The sequence below is a fragment of the Lipotes vexillifer genome, unplaced genomic scaffold (genome assembly GCF_000442215.2).
Source record: "Lipotes vexillifer unplaced genomic scaffold, Lipotes_vexillifer_v1.1 scaffold1691, whole genome shotgun sequence".
NCBI lineage: Eukaryota > Metazoa > Chordata > Mammalia > Artiodactyla > Lipotidae > Lipotes > Lipotes vexillifer.
In genome coordinates this window covers 2970050-2991973 of record NW_006789046.1, presented here as the reverse complement: position 1 = coordinate 2991973, position 21924 = coordinate 2970050, and the positions used below count along the sequence as shown (strand labels likewise).

Genomic DNA, 21924 nt, shown 5'->3' with positions numbered 1-21924 from the left:
GGCCCAGAAAGCAATGAGAATTTTACTGACGCCACCTCCCTCCAAAATCTGTCCTTCCCTGGGGAGGACTTCATCCTACGCTTCGTTAACTTCACTCTCGGGAACCCCCGCATGGCACAGTGACAGTCAGTCTTTGAGGGAGGTCATACTTTAAACCTCTGGCACCTGCTTGGGGGCCTCTGAGGCGTGTTGGGGGACAGAGCGGGACCCAGCTTTTGATGTCCTCAGGATGTGCAGACGGCACAGCCAGCTCACGCCACCAGCCACACACAAACCCCTCGCCAAGCAAATTCGTGCCCCTCCACCTAGATGCCGGAGGCCAGAAAGAGAAGCAGGGAGCAGGGGCCTCAGCAGCTCAGGAAGGAACTACAAGGGCAGCCAAGCCCCGCCCCCGCAAATGTCTGCCCCAGGGCAGAACGTGGCAGGTTCCGCCAAGGGCTGGGGTGTGTGTTGGGGGCCAGGGATGGGAATCAAAGGACTTGGCTGGAGCTGAAGCTCCTTGTCCCCGCATCGCCAAGAGGCCTGGGAGGGAGGCTCCCGATGGAATTCTGCAGATTAATACGATTAACCGGGGCTCCATCAAGAGCAAGCCACCGGTCCAGGGCTGCTCCCAGACACACAGAAGTCACAGGTACTGGGAGTCCGTGGTGGGCATGGGGGAGTCTGCGGGGGTACAGGGCACTTACAGGGGGCAGGGGCTGCCACCCTAGGGCCAGAGGTGGAAGCTGCAGGAACTGAGGGACATGCCCCTCTCAAGAGGAAAGGGACCTGGTAGGCCTGCTACACAGTCTGGCAACGACCCTCAAAAGTTTCTGCAAAATGCACACTTCCAGGCTCTGCCCTGACCAGGCTAGGGGACCCTTAAGTGCTGCCTGCTCAGCGTTTGTGACAGTGCCAAGGCTGGGCCTGGGAGGGAAGCCCGAGCGTCCTGCCCCTGCCCGCGCTCAAGGATGGGAGACCGAGTTGCGCAGTGTCCAGGCTGGCGGGTGGGGTATGGGACCCACCTCTGCCTCCAGACCCACAACGATGTTGAAAAGGAAAACGGGGGTGGGAAGGAGAATCACACTAATTTAGACCCACTTGGATGTGACTGTTTTATTCATGCTGTTTCCAGGAAGGGATGTCGGAGCTGGACCAGTCTGAACTCTTGGAGGCTTTCAATTGGCCACAGGGGTGCTGGTGGCCTGCTTACGGGTCCTCGATGTCCAGAAACTCCTGCTTGGGGGGTGCCGCTCCACGGTACCACGCGCAGGAGCCGTCGCTTCTCTTGATGCAGGCAAAGAACTTGGCCTGGTGCCCGTTGATGCTCTTCTCCGTGACCCAGTCCATCCAGAGGCACTCGTCCGGAGACGAGATGTAGCACGGGATCATGGGGCAGCGCGTGATCTAGGAACGGGGACGCAGAGGTGGATTCAGTCAGGGACCAAGGCCACTCACGGGGGCGTCTCCAGAACCTGGCAATGCACCTGGCGAAGGGGCTCAAGGGCAGTTTGCAGAATGAATGACCGAGTGAGTGCACCAGGAAGGGAGGGAGCTGGGACTGGAGTCCAACCTGCTCCATCAGTAGCCTTTCCTGAGCCCCATACTCTCCAAATGGTAGTAGGCAGCCTGCCCAAAGCGGGACAGTACACGGTCTCTGCACCCCCAGCTCCTGTGAACATGCCTCCACTTTGGGCCATCTGGTCTACCTTCTCTGAGCACGACAAACTGGCTTCAGCTCAGCCCTGCTCTCCTGGGAGTATAACAATAATAACAATAAAGGGTCTTGAATCTACTGGGTAGGTTCAAATCAAATCAAAAGGACGGTGTCTTGCTCCCAAGCACGCATGGGTTTAGAGGGGATCGGCAAGTAGCATTTTGGCAAAAGAACCTGAGTTCACAGGAAGGTGAACACCTTCAGGCCAAGCAAAGAAAAAGGAGGAACTTGCTTCTTAACTTCATGTCAGGCACAGAGGAGTTTGCTGGACTTACATGTAGCTGTAGGTCGGAATTCACATTCTGAACGAGCTAAGGACAGGAGGGCCCATCTACCAGGATGGGCAGGAGGGCTGCGCAAGCAGCACCAACCGGCAGAGGCCAATCCCTGCAGCCTCGCACAGGGCTGCGCTGGGCCAGCATCTTCTGGACCCAGACTGGCATCCTGTGCTGGGGCTGGGGGAGGGGCAGTGTTGATGTGTTAGGAGACAACAGGATGGGAGCCTGCGGGCCGTGGAGATCTCACCTTCTGTGGCTGCTTCTAAGCATTAGCGCCGCTGTAACTGTGTTTGGTGCAACCTCTGGGCCGCTTTTAAGGAGAGGGGCTGGGGCTTCAGCACACAGACCCCACATTTACACGGACCCATGCATGGAAATGGCTGGTATGTTGGCAAAAGCATAGCACCCGGGACGCTCTTTCACAAGGCACACAGTTCTCTGCGCTTGTACATTTGTAGAAAGATTCTCCTAGGACCATGTTCTCCCCACGAAACTCCTCCTCCTAGAAGGCTTCCTTCCTAGAAGCTACAGGCCACATGGTCAGATTCCCCTTGCCTCCCAAACGTCCCTGGCTGGACATCCTCACTTGTGGGTAGGCCACACCTCCCCAGAGCCCTGGCCTAAGTTGGGACCCCATGGACTGGGAGGCCCAGGAAAGCCAGGGATCAAATCCCAGCAGTCCACCCACCTGGAGGAGGTGGTGATGAGGCCAAGCGTGGGAGGACGTAGTGGTGGCTTACCTTGCACTCACAGCCCATCTGGTACCTGTGGTTCAGGCTCTTCTTCTGGGTGGTGCTCAGGGTGTCCCAGGGCACGATGAAGTCGCAGAGGGTGATGTGCATCTTGCCATTCCCCTCGGCCTTTCCTGAACAGACAGGGGTCACCAAGCTCAGGACAAGTTCTGGGTTCTCATCCTTCTGCATTTGGATGCGGCCTGGGCATGGGGAGGGTCAGTTCTGACAGTACCGTGTGCTGTGGGCTCAGTTGTGTCCCCTCCAAAATTCAGATTTTGAAGCCCTTACCCCTAGCACGTCAGGATGTGACTGAATTAGGAAAGAAGGCCTTTCAAGAATTGATTAAAATGAGGTCATTAGGGTGAATCCTAATCCAATAGGACTGGTGCCCTTATAAGAGGAAGAGATTAGACACAGACAGACACAGAGGGACGACCATGTGGGGACACGGGGAGAAAGTGGCCGTCCACAAGCCACAGAGAGAGGCCTCAGAAGAAACCAACCCTGCCAACACCTTGATCTTGGACTTCCAGACTCCAGAATTGTGAGAAAATAAATTTCTGTTGTTTAACCAGTCTGTGGTTTTTGTTATAGCAACCCGAGCACACTCATACACTGTGGAATATTTATTCTGAGTATAAAAAGAATGCAAGCTCACTGTAGAAAACTTAGAAAAGGTAGGAAATAATTTTTAAAAACTTCTCTCGGGCCTCCCTGGTGGCGCAGTGGTTGAGAGTCCGCCTGCCGATGCAGGGGACATGGGTTTGTGCCGCGGAGCGGCTGGGCCCGTGAGCCATGGCCGCTGAGCCTGCGCGTCCGGAGCCTGTGCTCCACAACGGGAGGGGCCACAACAGTGAGAGGCCCATGTACCGCAAAGAAAACAAACAAACAAACAAAAAAACCCTCTCTTTTCATTACCTAGAGCTATATTTTGATGCATTTCCTTCCAATATTCTTTTATGCACACGTATTCACACACAAAAGATCATGTTGTACGTAGATCGTATTGTTTCCTGGTTTTTTTCCACCAAATATTTATTCCTAAGCATTTCCTCCATTTGATGTTGAACTTGTAATTCTGGGTTGTTCCGTTATGAACAGTAAAAACAGAATTTTATAAAATCAGAAATCTGCCCTGAATTCCTTTTATTGGGGATGATGAGATGCTGTTGGTACCTTAGGCTCCTGACTCAGCCCCCTTCCTCCTTTTGTGAAGAGTTCTCATTGGTGACAGCCCGGGCATTAGCTGAGCAGGAGAAAAAGACAAGCCAGTGTATTCTGGTGACTGACAGAACCTAACGAGGGCCAGGGAGGTCGTCTAAAATCTTGTCCCTCCTGCTACAATGGCACCTTGTCAAGAGGCACAGATGCCCAGTGATGACACCAGAGCCTGGCAGAGAGCAACACGCAATTCCCTCACAGGCAGACAGGAGCCCCGGGCTGCACCCTGAGCACCTCGGCTTGACAAAGCTGCAGTGCATCCGACTTAATGATCTCAGGCATAGCCCTGGCCACGAACAATCTGCTAATAGAAACATAGCGAAGCGAAGCGCTGATGCAGCTTGTCGTCCACTGTGCCCCGTCGGGAGGAAGTGAAACAGAAATCTATTGCCAGTGGAAAGATGAGATGGGCTGCCTGAGGCTGCGAGCGGCACCAATGACATCCTTTGCCACCTGCCCATCCTTTGCTGGGCAGATGGCAGGAGGCAGTCCCCAGGTATGAATTCTCATGCTCTTACCTCTTCTTTAAACGTGCCTCTTACCTTCAGGAGCTCTATTTTTCCTTGTATCTGTTTAGAGTTGTATGACATTCCAGGTAAAGAAAGGGATCAAGGAGCAGAATGACTACTGCAGCATTCATTCTGATCCTAATAACTAAAACCATATACGTCTGGGTGGCCTTAAACTTCAAAAATAGCTATTTTTTTTTCTAGGCCTGTAGCTATTTTCTATGAGTTCAGAATAGATGAGGAGTAAAATGGACAGATGGCAAGTAACTCCTTCCCACAGCCCGGTTTCTTCTGGCATTTACTACCTTGCCCAGCCTGGTCATTCATCAGAGGCAGGCTGAGTACTCAGTCTATTCTCTCCCTCCAGACTTCCACAGCAACTTCCACTGTGTCAGGTGACTGGCACCAATACCCCACTTCACACTGTTCTTTGCTTTCTTACGTATCTTGTTCCTTAACCAGCTCATAAACATGAAGGGTAAGGGTTGTGTCTTAATCCTTTTTTATCCACAGTTCCTTGCACATAGTAATGGCTCAATAAAAGTCTGCTGACGATGGCGTGGGTATCTGTTCTAACAATGTGCTTCATTATCTTTTTCTTGCTGTCTTCCTCTTTAATCTTTTCACCACCAATTCAAACTTCCACAGAGAACAGACAAAGGCAGGGCACAGAGATGAAATGGAAATTGTATAGTTTCAGTGGTCCCAGTTACTGGGCTCACATGAGCTTTAACTGTCACGTGTAAATGGTGTAGCATCTCAGAATGTTAAAAGGCGACCCCTTTCAGGAGAGGTAATTAAGACTTGGTCGGGCACGTGAGCATCTGTCTGCCTTGGAAAAAAAGCAAAGTCTTTCTTGGCTCCAGAAAAACAGGAATTAATTCAAATTTGTAACTGAGGGTTGTATGTTTATTTTTCCTTCCGGAGGAGAGGACTGTAGACGAAAATTACAGGGCCGATTCCATAACAGTTCCTGAACACAAGCTCTCACGTAGCCAACTCAACATGTGAAGTTGAGTCATCAGCCCAGGAGGAGGTGGGCTGCCCCAGGCTATGTGGTCACTCGTGAGGCTGCAGCCAGCCCTGGCTGAGTGGTTTACTGTGCCCCGTGATTCTTGGTTAGCCCATTCTGACTCCAGGAAAACAAGATCTAGAGTCTGTTCTTTAGAAATTAAACACCAGATTTGTTCCAGAGCTGTCTTGCTGAGCCAGGGAAGGAAGTCAGATTAGAGAGGTCCCTCTAATGGGGTGAGTCAGCCGCCAGTGGAAGTGCCTTTTATGAATCTCATGTTCCACGGCCAGTTAGGGAACTAAAATGTGTCCCATGTCACTTGCTTGCTTCCAATACTAAATGTGAGGTAGTCAAGATGATAGGCACACAGTCACCACATGAATTCCTCTTCAAGTGTTTTTGATTTTTATTATAAGTGGAGCTACAATTTGGATGGTTTCATGGGTAGCAAGCTTCTGAAATGTGTGTGGCAATTACTTGTATAACTGTCTTCTCATTCAGTCTGGGGACAATTGAAAGGGCCTGTGGTAGGAGCAGCACAGGTCACATACATGTTACTTGTTAAATAGCACATATGAACGGCTGAGCTTCCACGTGGGAAAAATATCAATGTTATCACGAGTGACTTGAAATTATGAGGCTTTCTGCATTTGACTCACAATGTTCCCTTTGGACATGAAGTCTTTCCCTTTGAGAAAAGGGTCTGAGCACAACTGATTTTCCCTCCACGTCCCCCAAAAGAAATAAAAGCAACCGCCAGCAAAACAATCACCACGCGGCCACCACGTGGACCTCCACTCTTGTCCTGGACCCACCTGCTAGGCAGCCCTGTGGTTTCCTTGCACTCTCGGGGTAAGTGGAACGGGACAGGACCCAAGCCCCACGCTCCGCGGAGACACTGCTGGGGCTCCTGACTGCTGGACATAAGCCATCTCCCCGTCCTGCCGCAGGATCCGGCCAAAGGGCCCCATGGTCTGGACCACCCATCTCGTGGAATAAAGGGCGGTGCCCCGCCCCTCAGAATCTCGGGGCAAGAGGCAGGTCTGATTGACTGAGAAGGGCCCCAGGAGATGAAAAAATGTCCAGAGGCTACTGACCTCGAGGGAGGTGACCAACGATGGCTGCTGGGGCTCAGCTCTCCTGAGTGTGTGTAGACTGGCTATTAGGCACCTCTGGAACAAAAGGTCTGCCTTGACCCAGAGGAGGGCAGGTTCTCAGTCCTGGCTGCACACTGGACTCTCCTAGGGAGCTTTACAAATGCTGATGCCGGGGCCCCACCCCTGGAGATTCTGCTTGAATTGGTCTGGGGTGCCACCTGGGCATCAGGATTTTTGCAAACTCCCTGTGGAATTCCAACGAGCAGTGCATGTGGAGGACTGCTGGGTTAGGCGTTGGGGCAGTGAGACTTCTAAACCTGGACCAATGATGGAAGAAGCAGAGTGTAACAGACCAAGGGGTCAGGCGGACCAGGGTCTAAATACTGGCTGCACCATTGCACCACTCCCCGGCAGTGTGACGCTGTCAGGGGTGTGCTGAGAAACGCCTGACCAGCAGCTCTCCTGGGAGGAAAAGCTCAGACGTGTAGAGTTTGCCCTAATTCTGTGGTGTAAATACTCCCCCTCTGGCCTACCACCATGACATCAACCGAAGTTTAATCGGCTTGAAAGTGAAAGTGGGTTCAGGCACACACCACGGGACCTGGGAACACGGCTCCAACCTCTACTCCTCAGTTTTCCTCATCTGTAAAATGGGGATAATAGGGGGTAGTGAGGATTAAATGGAACCCACATGGAAAGCATTTGGAGAACGTCAGCACCAGGAAAAGGGCACTCCTATTTCTATTAACAGGGCGCTGGTGAAGCCTGATGTAGAGGCCTTTAAGACAGAGCCTCAGCGTGGGTAAGGATTCAGCTGGGCATGTCTGGAAGCAGGTCCTAGCCCACACTGAGGTCGCTTTTCCACCAGGAGCCGCCCACAACAGGATGCAGGCTCTCCCTCCTTGAATAAGGGCTTCGGCAGCTCTGCAGTTTGGCCAGACAGCCCTTAGAGGGCAGTGTGGAGACTCAGAGGCTCTCATTTTAAAGGGTGTTAGAGACAAGGACAAAAAAAGGACACAGAAAATTAGAAGCCTTTGATTTGCTAGGGCAATAAGGTCCCTGAACCAGGTGTGTCTCCGCCAGTGCCATCTCCTGTGCTACTGTGATGTCACAGTCAGGTTGTCAGCTCTCTGCATTGTGATTTTTGTCCTCATCTGCTTCTCTCCGTTTGATATTATCTTTCCTACTGTAAAAACAGTAGATACTGCAAATGTGAAATGGTGCAGCTGTTTTGTAAAACAGTCTGTCAGTTCCTCAAATGGTGAAACACAGAGTCACCGTAGGTCCTGCAGTTCCACTCCTAAGTACCTACCCAAGAGAAATGAAAACACACGTCCAGGCAAAAACTTGCACACACATGTTCAGAGCAGCATTGCTCATAATAGACAAAACGCAGAAACAACCCCAGTGAAATGCTGAATGGATAGGAGAAATGCTGAATGGGTAGGCAAAATGTAGTACATCCATCCAGTGGAATATTATTCGGCCATAAAAAGGAGTGAAGTGCTGATACATGTTACAACATGAACAAAACATGAAAAACTTTAAAAAACATTCTGCTGAAAGAAGCCAGACACAAAGGACCATATGTTACATGATTCCATTCATAAGAAAGTCCAGAGTAAAGAAATCTACAAAGAAAGATTAGTGGTTGCTGCGATCTGGGGTCAGGGCAGAGTGGGAGTTAGGAAGGTAATAGCTAAAAGGTATAGGGTTTCTTTTTGACTGTGCTGATTGTTGCACACCTCTGTAAATACACCCAGACCCTTGAATTATACAGTTTAAATGGGTGAACTGTATGCTGTGTGAATTATATCTCAATAAAGATGTTAAAAAATAATAGGTGCTCAAAATAAAACATTTAGCAAGTTCAGAAGGGCCTATAAAGGAAGGAAAAAATCTCCCATTATCCCCAAGGAGAGGAACAAACGTCTTGAGGTATTGACAAAGAAACTCACGGAAGCAGGTGCTGGATGTGAGCATTTTGTGGAAGGGAGGGAGGTACTTGTCCAAGGAGAGATTCCAGAAGCCTCCTTGGCCCCGCTGCACCTCCCTCCCTGCGGCACCACCCTTGCAGGGCCAAGGTCAGTACCTTCTCCGGAAGCTACATCCTCTGGGTCCTGGCAGCTGCTGGGGTCTCTGCCTCTTTGCACCTTTCAGGCATTCACTCACTGTTCACATTTCCCCACGTGTGAAACTTATCTTACTTTCTTTAACTTCTCCTGTCTCCCCCGGGTGGGAACATGGGCTTCCTGACAGCAGGGCCCCAGGATCTCTCTTCCTGAACCTCCTGCCATGCTGAGCACAGAGCTAGGCACCTAGTGGGCACCCGCTAAACATGTGTTGAAATGTGTGAATAACCTGGACGGAAGAAAATCCCCCAAATCATGGAGATTTGGATTTGGAATTAATTTTATGATTAAACTGGGATTTGGGGAACAAAATAGGATGTCGGTCTAGGGGAGGTGTCCTGTCTCTTCTTTCTTCTTAAGTTTGTGATCTGACTCCTACTTTCCCTAGAAGAGGGCAGTGAGGTTCCTTGGCTGACCCAGACAGCACCGGCCAGTACAGGGGCCACCAGCTGCAGATGGCTGTTCACATTTACATTTAAATCAACTGCAATGAAGTAAAATGAAAGCCCCAGCCCCTCAGTTGCACCAGCCACAGCTCAAGCGCTCAGCAGCCACGTGTGGTTCACGGTGGCCATACCGGACAGCACGGGCCTCCAGCATTTATGGCATCACTGGAGGTTCTGTTAGACCGGGGGGGGGTCTCAACTCGGGGTGATTCTGCCCCCGCCCCGGGAACATCTGGTGATGTCGGAGACCCCACGACTCGGGGGAGGATGTTACAGCAATCAGTGGGTAGAAGCCAGGGATCCAGCTAAATGTCCTACATGCATAGGAAAAGCCCCCCAACAAAGAACGATCTGGTCTCAGATGTCAATAGCGTTGATCATGAGGACACCTGCTCTGGGCTCTGGGGGGAAGCCTAGGTGGGTGGGCAGAGGAGGCAGTAGAAAGAAGTAAAGGGAAATCATTTTATATAAGAATAAAAGAGTATAATTTTTAAAAGAGACGCAATGATAAACAAAATGTGGTCTATCCCTACAACAGAGTATTATTCAGCCTTAAAAAAGGAGGAAATTCTGACATTTGCTGCAACATGGCTGACCCCTGAGAACATTATGCTCAGTGAAATCAGCCCATCACAAAAGTGCAAACGCTGTAGGATTCCACTTTTATGAGGTCCCTCGAGGAGTCGGATTCACCGAGACAGAAAGCAGAATGGAGATTGCCAGGGCTGGGGCGAGGGGGAGTTTAACAGGCACGGACTTTCAGTTTGGGAAGATGAAAGTTCTGGAGACGGATGGTGGTGATGGTTGTACAACAATGTGAATGTGCTTCATGCCACTGAACTGTACACCTAAAAATGGCTAAAATGGTAATTTTTATGTTATATATCTTTTATCACAGGAAAAAAGAGGGATACGATGAACACAGCAGCAGGTGAGTAGAGAGCAAAATAATCTCAAGAGATTTAAAATGAGGTTTCAACTCTCCTTCCAGCATCTCGCCTCTCTGCGTCCACCTGACCTCAAATTTCCTATGAATACTGGTTTACTTTGTTCCTTCCCCTCAAGTCACATTGGTTCCACTATTCTAACGGGGAGAATGCCTAGGACAGGAGAAAATTCACGAATTCTCTGATGGGAATTAGGCAGGGAATCCCCGAGACTTCCGAATGGCACTGTGCGTATCGTCAGGGCTCTGTTCCACTTCGAGCCGCCCTGCCTCCCCGCCCCTGGACGGTCTCTAGGAACGTTCCATGCCCATATCCACATACACACCTGCAATGAGATACTCCTTCTTTCCTCCAATGTCCAGTGAGACCCCGCACACTGCGGAGGAGGGGGCCGTGTAGATAAACTCTATGTCCTTGTCAGGTCCCTTGAACATCTGGAAAAAGGAGGATGAGAAATGTTAACGAATTGGGCGGCACAGCCACGTTCCCATCCCGAACACGGCGGGGCGCCCCAACCTGCACCCGTGGTCCTGCCAACATGGAAAAGGGGATGGAGATGTACCAGTGAGACAGATCAGAAGACGACCATTCCTACTGCACAGGATTCCCTGGAGTCACTCTGATTTACTTCTTAGTGTGGCAGTTGTCACCAGGCTGGGCATGAGACTGTCATCCAGAGGGACCCGCCTCAGATAACACACCAGCTCTCCCTACCACCTGTGAAGTCATCTCAGAATCCCTGGGGAAGGGCTTATGTATCTCCTGGTGATTCTGACCCATCACGGAGTATCACCACTTTTGTCTATTTCCAGGAATTTTACACACTGGCTAATTGATGGGGACCAGAGCGGAGAGGTGCCTCTCAATTAGGATGTAACTCCTTGGGCAAGTGGAGTTTGACTTTTCAACTTGTGATTTTCTTAACAGCCTCTTGGGAACAGACCTGCTGCCCAGGTGAAGGGGTGCATTGTTCCAGTGCCCGGGCAGGAAGTGAGAAAGCCACAGCCAGGGAGCTCCCGTGGCCCCATCGGGGACAGTGACAGGCGGTGGCCTGAGTGTGGACTGAGAACTGCCCTCCACGCCAGTTTTGGGGGTGCAGGCTGCTGGAAGCCGGGTGAGCGGGGGCGGGGTTAATGGAAAGGGGAGCGCACGCATGCGCCAGGACCACACAACAGAGGAGGCTAAACACGGCTGTAGATCACAGACACGCAGGCTCCACGATTCCACACGAACTGCATCAGGACTCTTGCTGTGGCTAAACCGAGATTAATAGCGTTGTTTGGTTTTGGGGGGAAGAGTTTCAACAAGCAAACTCAAATGGAACAGGGTCACCCCGATGTCACGATGAACCGGCTTTGCAAGAGCTACACCCCAACTCACGTCAAGAAAGGTTATAAATGACGTCTGTCACCAAAGGGCTGAAAGTGCTTCCTTGCTGTCAACACCTGCCTTTTCACGACCCCTCAGTGAGTCATGAGAGCAGAGATAACTGTCCTTCCCACTTCATAAGTAGAGATGTAGGCACTGAGACACTGGGTCACCTCTTTAAATGACATAGGCACAATGATTAAGCATTTCTTTGACCTTCTGGTAACATTTATGTTCTATTTTTCATTTTTGTAACAAAATTAAATGTGGATGGCCACAACTACTAACCAGGTCGAAAAGCTGTTCCTCCAGCTGGAGCCTAGAATATTCTTCCCTCTTATAGACCAAGTTAGTTATTGTCAACAACAATAACCTTCCATCAGCACTGGTCCTGTCTTCCCAACCTCCCCCCCACGTCCTCCCCTCTCTCCCTCCCTCCCAAATACGGGCTCCTTGCCATATGACCTTGAACACAACCACCATTCTGAAGACCTAACAAATGCCACCACCCCCTGGGTCTGCAGCCCCCAATGCCTCCCGTCCCTCCCCTCCCCCGTCACCAGCCAGGCTGTCGTGTCCATCTCTTCCTCAACTCCCCTCTCTCAGGAAGCTGTCCCAGCACACCTGTCCACAGGAGTCCTCCTCTGTCCAAATCCCCTCTCCTCTTAGAACATAAAGCTAACCAGGCCAAGACTAGAGTCCACCCACAGTTTGGGGGGATTAGGTCATCTGCTCTCACATTGGTCGTGGGCTCCCAGAGGCAACAGCCAAGTTCCCACCGCCTCTGAACCCGTCACGGAGAGGTGAAGAGGCGCTCACAGAACGTTCCGCAGATGCTGTGAACTTGGTAACTTAAGGCTGAGGCTCATGAATAACGCATTTCTGAAATAACCTAGCTGATGGGAACAGACCACGCCCACACAACTTCTCAGCATTTACGGATTAAGGAAAATCAGATCCACTTGTGGCTTGACGCCCTTGTTCCTAGCTGTCTGCCTCAGAGGTGGCTGGACCGAGTCCTAGGGACCCAGTGGTGCATTGAGATGGTGGGCCAGCCCCTCCTGGTCCCCGGCCCTGCTCCCAAACCTCCCACAGCTCTGCCCAATGGAGCAACCCAGGGACAGTCGCCGTTACCTTTATTTGCTTGATCTCATACTGAATCCGCTTGATGGGGTTGCCGTAGATGTCATTCCCGGAGTCCACTTCCTTCTCACTGACGGCTTTGGCCCTGATCACTGCAAAACAAAGACAGAGAGGTGAGCAGAGTCCCCGAAAGACTATCCTGGCTCTAAGGAGGGGGCAAGGGGCAGCAGGGAGGTGGGAGGTGAGGGGCAAGATGACCCCAGCCCTGGGTACAGCATCGGACTCCATCCCGAGGGGGAGACCAGGAGTGAAGCTAGAGCCCTCTGTCGACAGGGCCCCAGAGCAGAAGCTCTCGTCCCTCACGACAGGGGGCTGCTGGGGCCGTCACTGATTTGAACAACAGCTCGCTGTTGATGTCATGCTTGAGTGCTCTGGGGCTTTTCTTCTTTCTCCCCGATGTGTACGTATCTGCGGCTGGGGAAGCAGATAAGCACACTGGCTGGTCTGCAGTCCTGATCACACAGTTAAGGATGGTGAGAGTCCCCACCCCCCATAGCCAGCTGGCAATCAGGCTCTCTTGGGCTGAAGGCAGAGGGGGAGTTACCTACCTACGAGGGGCCCCATCATATTTAGGTTGGGGGGTCTTCCATCTAAAAGGTCTATCTTGTCAGCCTCCTAATCTGTCCTCAACGTGTCCCTGAGAGATGTCGCAGGGATGATTCTCTGTAATAACACACGTTCTATCAGAGGCACGGCAGAGGAAGGCTGAACATTTTAACCGTTGAATGGGGAGAGGAGACATTCAAGAGCATCTCTAGCAGACATAAGGGACAGATGCCGAGGAAAAAGGCCAAACAGAAAGAAGGATGATCCTGGAACGTGACACGAGATGAAGGAGAGGGGAAGAGGTCAGGCTGGGAAGGTTCCAGAATGTTCCCTGGGGCCTGAGGCTGCTCGAGAGCCATGCACCCCAGGGCTTCCTAGTAGCAATTAAGCCAAGACTCTGCTCCAACGCGTAACCTGACGGGGCGCGGATCAGCAGTTCACCCTGTCACTTGGGCAGAGCCCCTCCCTTTTTTCATTTCGAGGCTTATCAGCTGGTGGCACGGCCTGTTTTAATGGCTTTAAAAGCTTTGTCCTCGGCTTCCCTGGCGCAACGGTTGAGAGTCCGCCTGCCGAGGCAGGGGACGCGGGTTCGTGCCCCGGTCCGGGAAGATCCCACATGCCGCGGAGCGGCTGGACAAGTGAGCCATGGCCGCTGAGCCTGTGCTCCGCAGTGGGAGAGGCCACAACAATGAGAGGCCCGCGTACCGCAAAAACAAAAACAAAAACAAAAACAAAATCAAATTGTCCTCCAAGATTCGGCTGTTCAGGGTCACGCTGGATGAGGGTCACGTGAGTGTGGGAGTGAGCAAAATAAAGAAACAAGGAGCAGACAGGCTCAGAGGTGCCTCCCACCTCCACTCCCCAATGGGCAGCTGGAATCTCAGAGCCCCCGGGCAGGGCTGTCTTTTCCCGTAGAGCAGGGAGGCCCAGGCACGCGGATCCCCATCTGTGCCCATCCCCCTGGACCCCTGAAATGCGCTCTGGATCCCAGCCTGGCACCAGAGCTCCACGCCGCAGCCCCAGCGCCCCACCCAGGCCCAAACCCATCCTTATTTTTTCTTCTCTCGGTGCTGAGTCATGACTGGCCAAGGCCACAGGTTCCTGTTTCCCAGGCTGAGCCAGACCCCAACCTACAAAGCCACATCTAGGAAATGCCACCCTAGAACAGAGGGCCTTGCCCTTGGTAGCTGGTCAACCTGATCCCAGCGTCTCCTCCCACCCCCCACCCATCCTCCCTCCCCAGCACATGTTATCTTTTCTCAGTCACGTCCCGTGCAGTTCAAACATCTTTTTCGGCCGCACACTGCCCTCGTCTAAAACAGAAGACCCTGTGCAACCTGGTGCCAGCCAGTGACTATTTTGGCTGCTGTGGTGGTCCCCCACTCTTGCTGTTCCACCAGTCCATAATACTCCCTGAATCTGAACCTGCTCAGGGGTGTCCATACCTCTAGACAGGCAAGTTTCTTCTGCCTTGAATGCCATCTCCCTCTCTCTGCCTGGAGAACTTCCATTCATCCTTCAAGACCCAGCTGAAATAGCCCTTCCCCATCTTCCCTCTGGGAAATCCTGTCCTCCCGTAGCACTTGGTATATTCCACATCTCTCATCCACTCTGCTATAAACATCTGTACCCATCTGCTCAGGGGCCTGGGAGCTTCTAACAGACAGAAGCTACGTTCTAACCACAGAACAGTTAGGGCTCCACTATTTGCTGAGCTGACCCTGAGATACTTGGACGGCAGCACACATTAGGTTTGTCTTGGTCCCTCTTACGACTTGCCTCATCTATACCTTATTGCAATGCTGCACAAAAGTGTGTTTATGCGAATCAGTAAACATCAGGTTAGTCCTGTCCTAAGTTTGCTCTTCCACGGCATCATCCTCAGCTCATGACATCAAATGAACCAGGAACATCCAAAGGAGATAACAGTTCTAAAAGGAGCAATGCTGCCAGATTTTACTATGGTACGCCTAATTCTGCATGCTTTTTGGAACTTTTTGGCACTGCTTTTCAGAGGTACAGCACCCTGCACAATGCTTACTGCATTATAGGTGTTCAATAAACACACTGCTGGCCATTAGAAAATAAGCAAAAACTCAAAACTACAATGAGGTACCACTGCACATCAATCAGAACGTCCATCATTAAAAAGTCTACAAATAACAAATGCTGGAGAGGGTGTGGAGAAAAGGGACCCCCCCTACACTGTTGGTGGGAATGTAAATTGGTGCAGCCACTATGGAAAACAGTATGGAGGTTCCTCAAAAAACTAAAAATAGGGCTTCCCTGGTGGCACAGTGGTTGAGAGTCCGCCTGCCGATGCAGGGGATGTGGGTTCGTGCCCCGGTCCAGGAAGATCCCACATGCCGCGGAGCGGTTGGGCCCGTGAGCCATGGCCGCTGAGGCTGCGCGTCCAGAGCCTGTGCTCCGCAACGGGAGAGGCCACAACAGTGAGAGGCCCACGTACCAAAAAAAAAAAAAAAAGAAAAAACTAAAAATAGAGTTGCTATATGATCGAGCAATCCCACTCCTGGGCATATATCTGGAGAAAACTATAATGCAAAAAGATACAAGCACCCCTGGGCTTCCCTGGTGGCACAGTGGTTAAGAATCCGCCTGTCAATGCAGGGGACACGGGGTCGAGCCCTGGTCCGGGAAGATCCCACATGCCACGGAGCAACTAAACCCATGTGCCACAACTACTGACCCTGTGCTCTAGAGCCTGTGAGCCACAACTACTGAGCCCGAGTGCCACAACTACTGAAGCCCACACACCTAGAGCCCGTGCTCTGCAACAAGAGAAGCCACCCAATGAGAAGCACATGCACCACAACGAAGAGAAGCCCCCACTAGCTGCAACTAGAGAAAAGCTCACGTGCAGCAACAAGGACCCAATGCAGCCAAAACAAACAAACAAACAAATGATAAAAGCACCTTTATATTCATAGTAGCACTATTCACAACAGCCAAGACATGGAAACAATCTGAATGTCCATCGACAGATGAATGGATAAAGAAGATGTGGTACATATACACAATGGAATACTACTCAGCCGTAAGAAAGAATGAGGTAATGCCATCTGCAGCAACATGGAAAGACCTAGAGATGATCATACTAAGCGAAGTAAGACAGAGAAAGACAAACACCATATGATATCACTTATATGTGGAATCTAAAATATGACACAAATGAACATATCTATGAAACAGAAATAGACTCACAGACATAGAGAACAGACTTGTGGTTGCCAAGGGGGAGGTGGGGAGGGATTGGGAGGTTGGGGTTAGCAGATGCAAACTATTATATACAGGATGGATAAACAACAAGGTCCTACTGTAGAGCACAGGGAAGTATATTCTATATCCTGTGATAAATCATAAAGGAAAAGAATATGAAAAATATATATATACGTATAACTGAATCACTTTGCTGTACAGCAGAAATTAGCAACATTGTAAATCAACTGTATTTCAATAAAATTAAAAAAAAAAAAGAAGCAAAAACTACTCCCCAACAGCCAAGAGACTCCATTCCATTCCACACATCAAGGTCCATGCATTTTTCTCTTATAAAAGCTCCTAAGGCTCCCAGGCAGTCTGAGTTCTTAATTGAAAGGGGGCAGCAGAGGGGCTCCATCCTGCTGTAGCCCCTCCCTGCTGTGTAGCCTCAGGGAAGTTCCCTGACCTCCCTGGGACTCAGCTGCTCACATCGGAAATGGAGACACCGCCGACAGTATCTGCACACCATCAAGGTGTGGGAGGACTAAGAGATGGGGGGCACGTGACGCGGTGCCTGACACACCATGCAGGTGTAGCTCAGGACAGAACAAACACAGCACCTCGGGGACTTCCCTGGTGGCGCAGTGGTGGAGAATCCACTTGCCAACGCAGGGGACACGGGTTCGATCCCTTGTCCGGGAAGATCTCACATGCCGCGGAGCAACTAAGCCCGTGCGCCACAACTACTGAGCCCACGTGCCACAACTACTGAAGCCCGCGCGCCTACAGCCCGTGCTCCGCAACAAGAGAAACCACTGCAGTGGGAAGCCTGTGCACTGCATCGAAGAGCAGCCCCTGCTCACCACAAATAGAGAAAGCCCTCGTGCAGCAACAAAGACCCAATGCAGCCAAAAATAAATGAATAAACAGATAAAAGTTAAAAAAAAAAAAAAGAAATGGAAGGAAAGAAAGTGAAGCAAGAGAGAAAAGAAAGCCCAGTTCTATGGAAACCTTCCCCAAAGTGTCAACACCCTCCAACCACGAAAGAGAGATGCTGGGCACACACCTGTCCACGTAGGTGCGAGGGATCCACAGCGCTGAGCTGCTCAGGGCAGCAGGTACCATCTGGGCTCAGCACCACTCTGCATAGGGTGGGGTGGGGGGACACAGGCAAAGCATTGGCTGATGAACTGATCACAGCCAGAGGCTCCCACAGGCAAGTTACAGATAGGAGACCTGAGGGGCCCCACAAGGGAGGGAGGGCGGGGCAGCAGCACAGTGGACCCCAGCCAACTCGGCTGCGGACATCCCGACCCTCAGCTTTCTGCCCCCGGCATGAGCCAGAGTGGGGACTGTCTTCCATGCCAAGCTCAGAGTTCCGAGTCGGACTGTCTTTTAAGTATAAATCCAAAAAGCATGGGCCCCCTCCTGTTGCCCAAAGGGAAAAAGGGGTAAGGTGTGGAAAGGTCTTCAGTAACAGTCCCTGCCTTCGAGGAGATCCAACCCAGGAGGAAGATAGATGATGGACAGGAAAACCAAGAAGCACTCTCTTTCCAACTGCCAGTGGCGGACAGAGAAGGAGGCAAGAAGAGCTTTCCAGAAATGTGTTCCCTGCACCTAGCGCAATGGGCATAACCCTGAGCTCCAGACTGGAGGCCACTCCAAGTGAGGGATGGGCCTCTCTGAGTCCCAGGCCATTTAAAGGACAGGGCTGGGGAGAAGCAAAGAGACCCAAAGAATCTGGCAAGAAGTTAAAATGAAGGCATGGACTCATGTTTACCAAACACCTACTGCATGCTGGGCCTGGTGTTTGGCCCTGGGTTGGGGGATCAGTCTAGGTCCTGTCCACCCCCCGAGTGAGCAGCTCTGCTCCACCACCCTGCCCCTGGGGAACCAGAGGCAGCAGTAGGAGGGAGAGTCTCTATAAAGATTCCTGTTCTAACCGCTTTGGACGCAAAAATGATGGCCTCTCCCTGGGCTGCTCAGATTTTTTCTTCTTTCTCTTCTGCCATTAACACAACATCTGGGTTTGAGATCAAGGGTGATACACTGGCTGATGAATTCACTGCCAGATGTTGGCTACTGGAATGCACAGCCATGGACTTAATTCAAAGCACAAGCAACCGCAGAGCCCCTGCCCCCACCCCTCAGGCTGTGGACACCACATGACGTCACTTCCCCCCGCTAGGAGCCTGCAAAAACAATCCCTAGTCCACCCAGCCAGATTTGGGATGGAAAAGAACGGGGTGGGTGGAAAGTCAAGGTTGCGGACGATGATCCAAAGAACACAGGCTATGTTCAGACTCCGAGAGATGACAACAGCCCAGGCAAAACCAAGAGAGGCCAGACTGTGCCATTGCCCTGGGGGGAGGGGACAGGGAGGAGGCTGGCAGGAAACCTTGGGTGTCCCCAGCATACCCTGTGGCCAAGGCCGGTCCAGAGGAGCAGCACACTCGACCAGCCCAGGCCGATTTAAGTCTCTCCCACATCCCGCCAACGTCTCAGTCCTCATGTGTCTGCAGACCTTATTGGGGAAGCAATGGAAATTAACAACAAGCCAAGGACATTGTCTATGGGGGAGCCGGAACTGAATTATCTTCACTGTCTTACCACGGGTCCAACTTCTCTCCAGAGGAATGCCATATGCTACACGTACAAACGTATCCTGTAGGACCTTTCCCAATGGGGCTACGCTGCTCGGCATGGGCTCCCGACCCCAGCGCACGGTAAAACCGTGGATGTCAGGACTCTGACTTTTAGACCTTCACGGCCTTGCACCAACACACTCAACACCCCAGAATCCCCAGACCCCAGGGCCTGCCCAGGCAGAGCTTCCGGCTCAGGGCAAAATCACGGGTCTGCCTGCAACAGGTGCGGGAATCTCCAGGATTCGGAAAAACATCCGTCTAAATACAGGGTCAAAACCCTGAACCGGGCTTCCCTGGTGGCGCAGTGGTTGAGAGTCCGCCTGCCGATGCAGGGGACGCGGGTTCGTGCCCCGGTCCGGGAGGATTCCACATGCCGCGGAGCGGCTGGTCCCATGAGCCACGGTCGCAGAGCCTGCGCGTCCGGAGCCTGTGCTCCGCAACGGGAGAGGCCACAACAGTGAGAGGCCCACATACCGCGGAAAAAAAAAAAACAACCCTGAACCATCTGAGCCTTATGTGTATGCACTGACTCAGGGCGGCAAGAGTGCCTCAGCAGCAGTAGAGGCCACCGTCACCTCCCCGCCCACCTACTGCAGCCTCCAGCTCAGATCTGGAAGGGGCGCCCAGCGAGACAGGCATTAACACGGACCTCGCCGCCCTACTCTTCAGTCTTGGTCACGGCCTCATGGAAAATGCCCAGTGGTCCCTCTGGTGAGGCGCACACGGTCTCAAAGCCATCCGCCGTGCGGGAGAGGTCAGGGGCTTTCGACTGGCCGGCACATTTGCCAAAGACCCTACTGGCCCCAATCAGAAGTGGGTGGGGGCCACTCTGCTGCTGTGCCTGGAATGCGAGCCCTGGTTTGAGAGTAGAGGGTCACTTGGTCCGTTTCCTTGTCTCTGGGAAAAACTCCACGCCAACCATTTCAGAGGAATTCAAAAAGCAACGATTTTGTCCCACACGAGACCCAGCCCCCACTTACTCCAGGCCAGGCTTCGGACCCCCAGCTCTCCAGGTGTGCTCTGCACTGCTGGGGTACTTGGGGAGGGCTGGAGGGTTCCACACTCTCGTCTACACTCTCCAGAGAAGGGGCAGCGCGAGGGTAGACATCTACACCCTCAAATCACAGAGCTACCAAAGTCCTCGCTTAATGCCTACATCTACATCCCGAGGCTGCCTCTTGGGATGAGTCTCTTGTCCCTTTAGGGTGGACACAGTGACACTGTATGGCTGGTTGACCTGGCGGAGGCCCCTTAACCTTTGAATTCTGATGAACTGGCCCCAAGTCCCAGTGGAGGGTGGACTGGGGTGCATCCATCCCAGCCACCACTAACCCTTAAGGGTAGAGTCAGAAAATGAGGGGTGCCCCGCTTCCTGCGTCTACACCCCAGACACACAGCCTGCTGCTCTGCCCCATGAAAGCTGTAATGAAGTGATCATATTTTTCAGAGCCCTGCTCTGGATTACTGAGGGATCCCTAACTGCTTACAAGTAACTAAACCATCTCAGTGGGCTGTGGGGAGCATGGTAAAGACACTGTGAGCCTTTGCAATGGGCTGCATCTGCTTCTTTGGGGTGGGGGGCAGTCCACACCAGCTACAGGAGCAGGGGGCGGGTGGATGATGATTTAGAAAGAGGGTCGTGCTCACATGGACTGCAGACCGCTGGGACTCCCCAGGTTTCGGGGCCACGCCCCTCCCTACAGACCGGCACGTGGAAACGGGATGTAGCCGAGCAGCCTGGGAGATGTCACAAGGAATGCATGGCGTCAGCGCTGGCCTGGTGCCCAGAAGGCCGTGGGAACATCCAGCCCTACCTGCCCCTCTGGCCTCACTGTGCACCCAGCCTTCACCTTTCCAGCTGCCCCATGGTGGACATGGCCCTGGGGGCTCTCCCCAAGCACTCAGCTCTGCCTTCCCTGGCCTCAATGCCAGGCCCTGTTCAGCCAGGGGTGGAGCAGACCTCCTCCAAATTCGCTGCTTTCAGGGAAATGAAGTAATTAAAAACAGCCCTGTGATGATGCAGGGAACCGAGGGCTTCTTCCATCCCTGTAGCAGCTGTGAGAGACCAGACCCACCCCCAGGTCCCCCAAACCTCCCCAACCCCAGGAACCAACAGATGTCCGCGGCAGGCCTGTGGTGTCCAGTGTGAGGGCAAGTCTTGGCCAGCGTGACTCAGGCCAGGGTCAAAAACGCCTGGAATGACAACTGCTCAGAGCAGATGTGTTTTTTCAGGAGTTGAGGGTGGGGCAGGGAGAGTGACGGGTGCAGGACAGACAACAGGAAACAGCAGTACAGCCCCAGCCCTGGTCCACGCTGCCCATGAGCCCAGTACCTGGGGATCTGCCAGGCCTGCCCAGGGCTGTTCAAGATTCTAGCACGTACACGTGAGCCGCTGTCCACTGGATGCCCCGTCTCCATGGAGACCAGCTCTCCCATCTCCATTTCCTGTCCCTTTGCTTTGGCTCCCCTTGGGAGCAGGAGGGAAACATCTCTAAAAGCGCCTTGGTGATGCAGACAGAAGCTGCAGCACTCACCGCCCAGCTTCCACGCTGCCCTCCTGACCCCCAGGACCCAGATAGGACCCCTGACTCAAGCCCCGCCACCTTTCCTCCCATTTCCCTGCGGGCCCAGCAGGATCTCATGCCAGAGGTCTTGGTCACGGTCTCCGAAGCCTTGGGCTCGGGCCCTTCCCATTCACGTGCTGCTGAATCATTTGAAAAAAATGCATCCCGCTCCTGGGAGGATTTGCTGAGAACAGTGCGGCTTTGTGGAGGGAACTGCTGCTCTGCACTTTCTCCGCCAAGACCCCAAGAAGGAGCCAAGCTCAGTCCTGCAAGCCCAAGCCTGGAGCGCGGAGCGAGCGGGGGGCAGGGGCAGGACCAGGCGGGGCGGGGGGTGCGGGGGGCAGGGAGAGATGCTGAGAGGATT

At 52.5% G+C, this 21924-nt stretch overlaps 1 protein-coding gene across 1 annotated transcript in view; it reads right to left on the bottom strand.

Moving 5' to 3' along the window:
- Positions 1-1075: 1075 nt before the first annotated feature.
- TIMP2 (TIMP metallopeptidase inhibitor 2) overlaps positions 1076-21924 on the bottom strand; it is a 49555-nt gene continuing 28706 nt past the window's right edge. Inside the window, exons 2-5 of the mRNA XM_007462358.1 lie at positions 12575-12675; positions 10398-10506; positions 2715-2839; positions 1076-1386 (exon numbers count right to left, since the gene is read on the bottom strand). Of these exons, the coding sequence (XP_007462420.1) occupies positions 1189-1386; positions 2715-2839; positions 10398-10506; positions 12575-12675 (533 nt within the window). The 3' untranslated portion in view covers positions 1076-1188. The remainder of the gene's footprint in view (positions 1387-2714; positions 2840-10397; positions 10507-12574; positions 12676-21924) is intronic.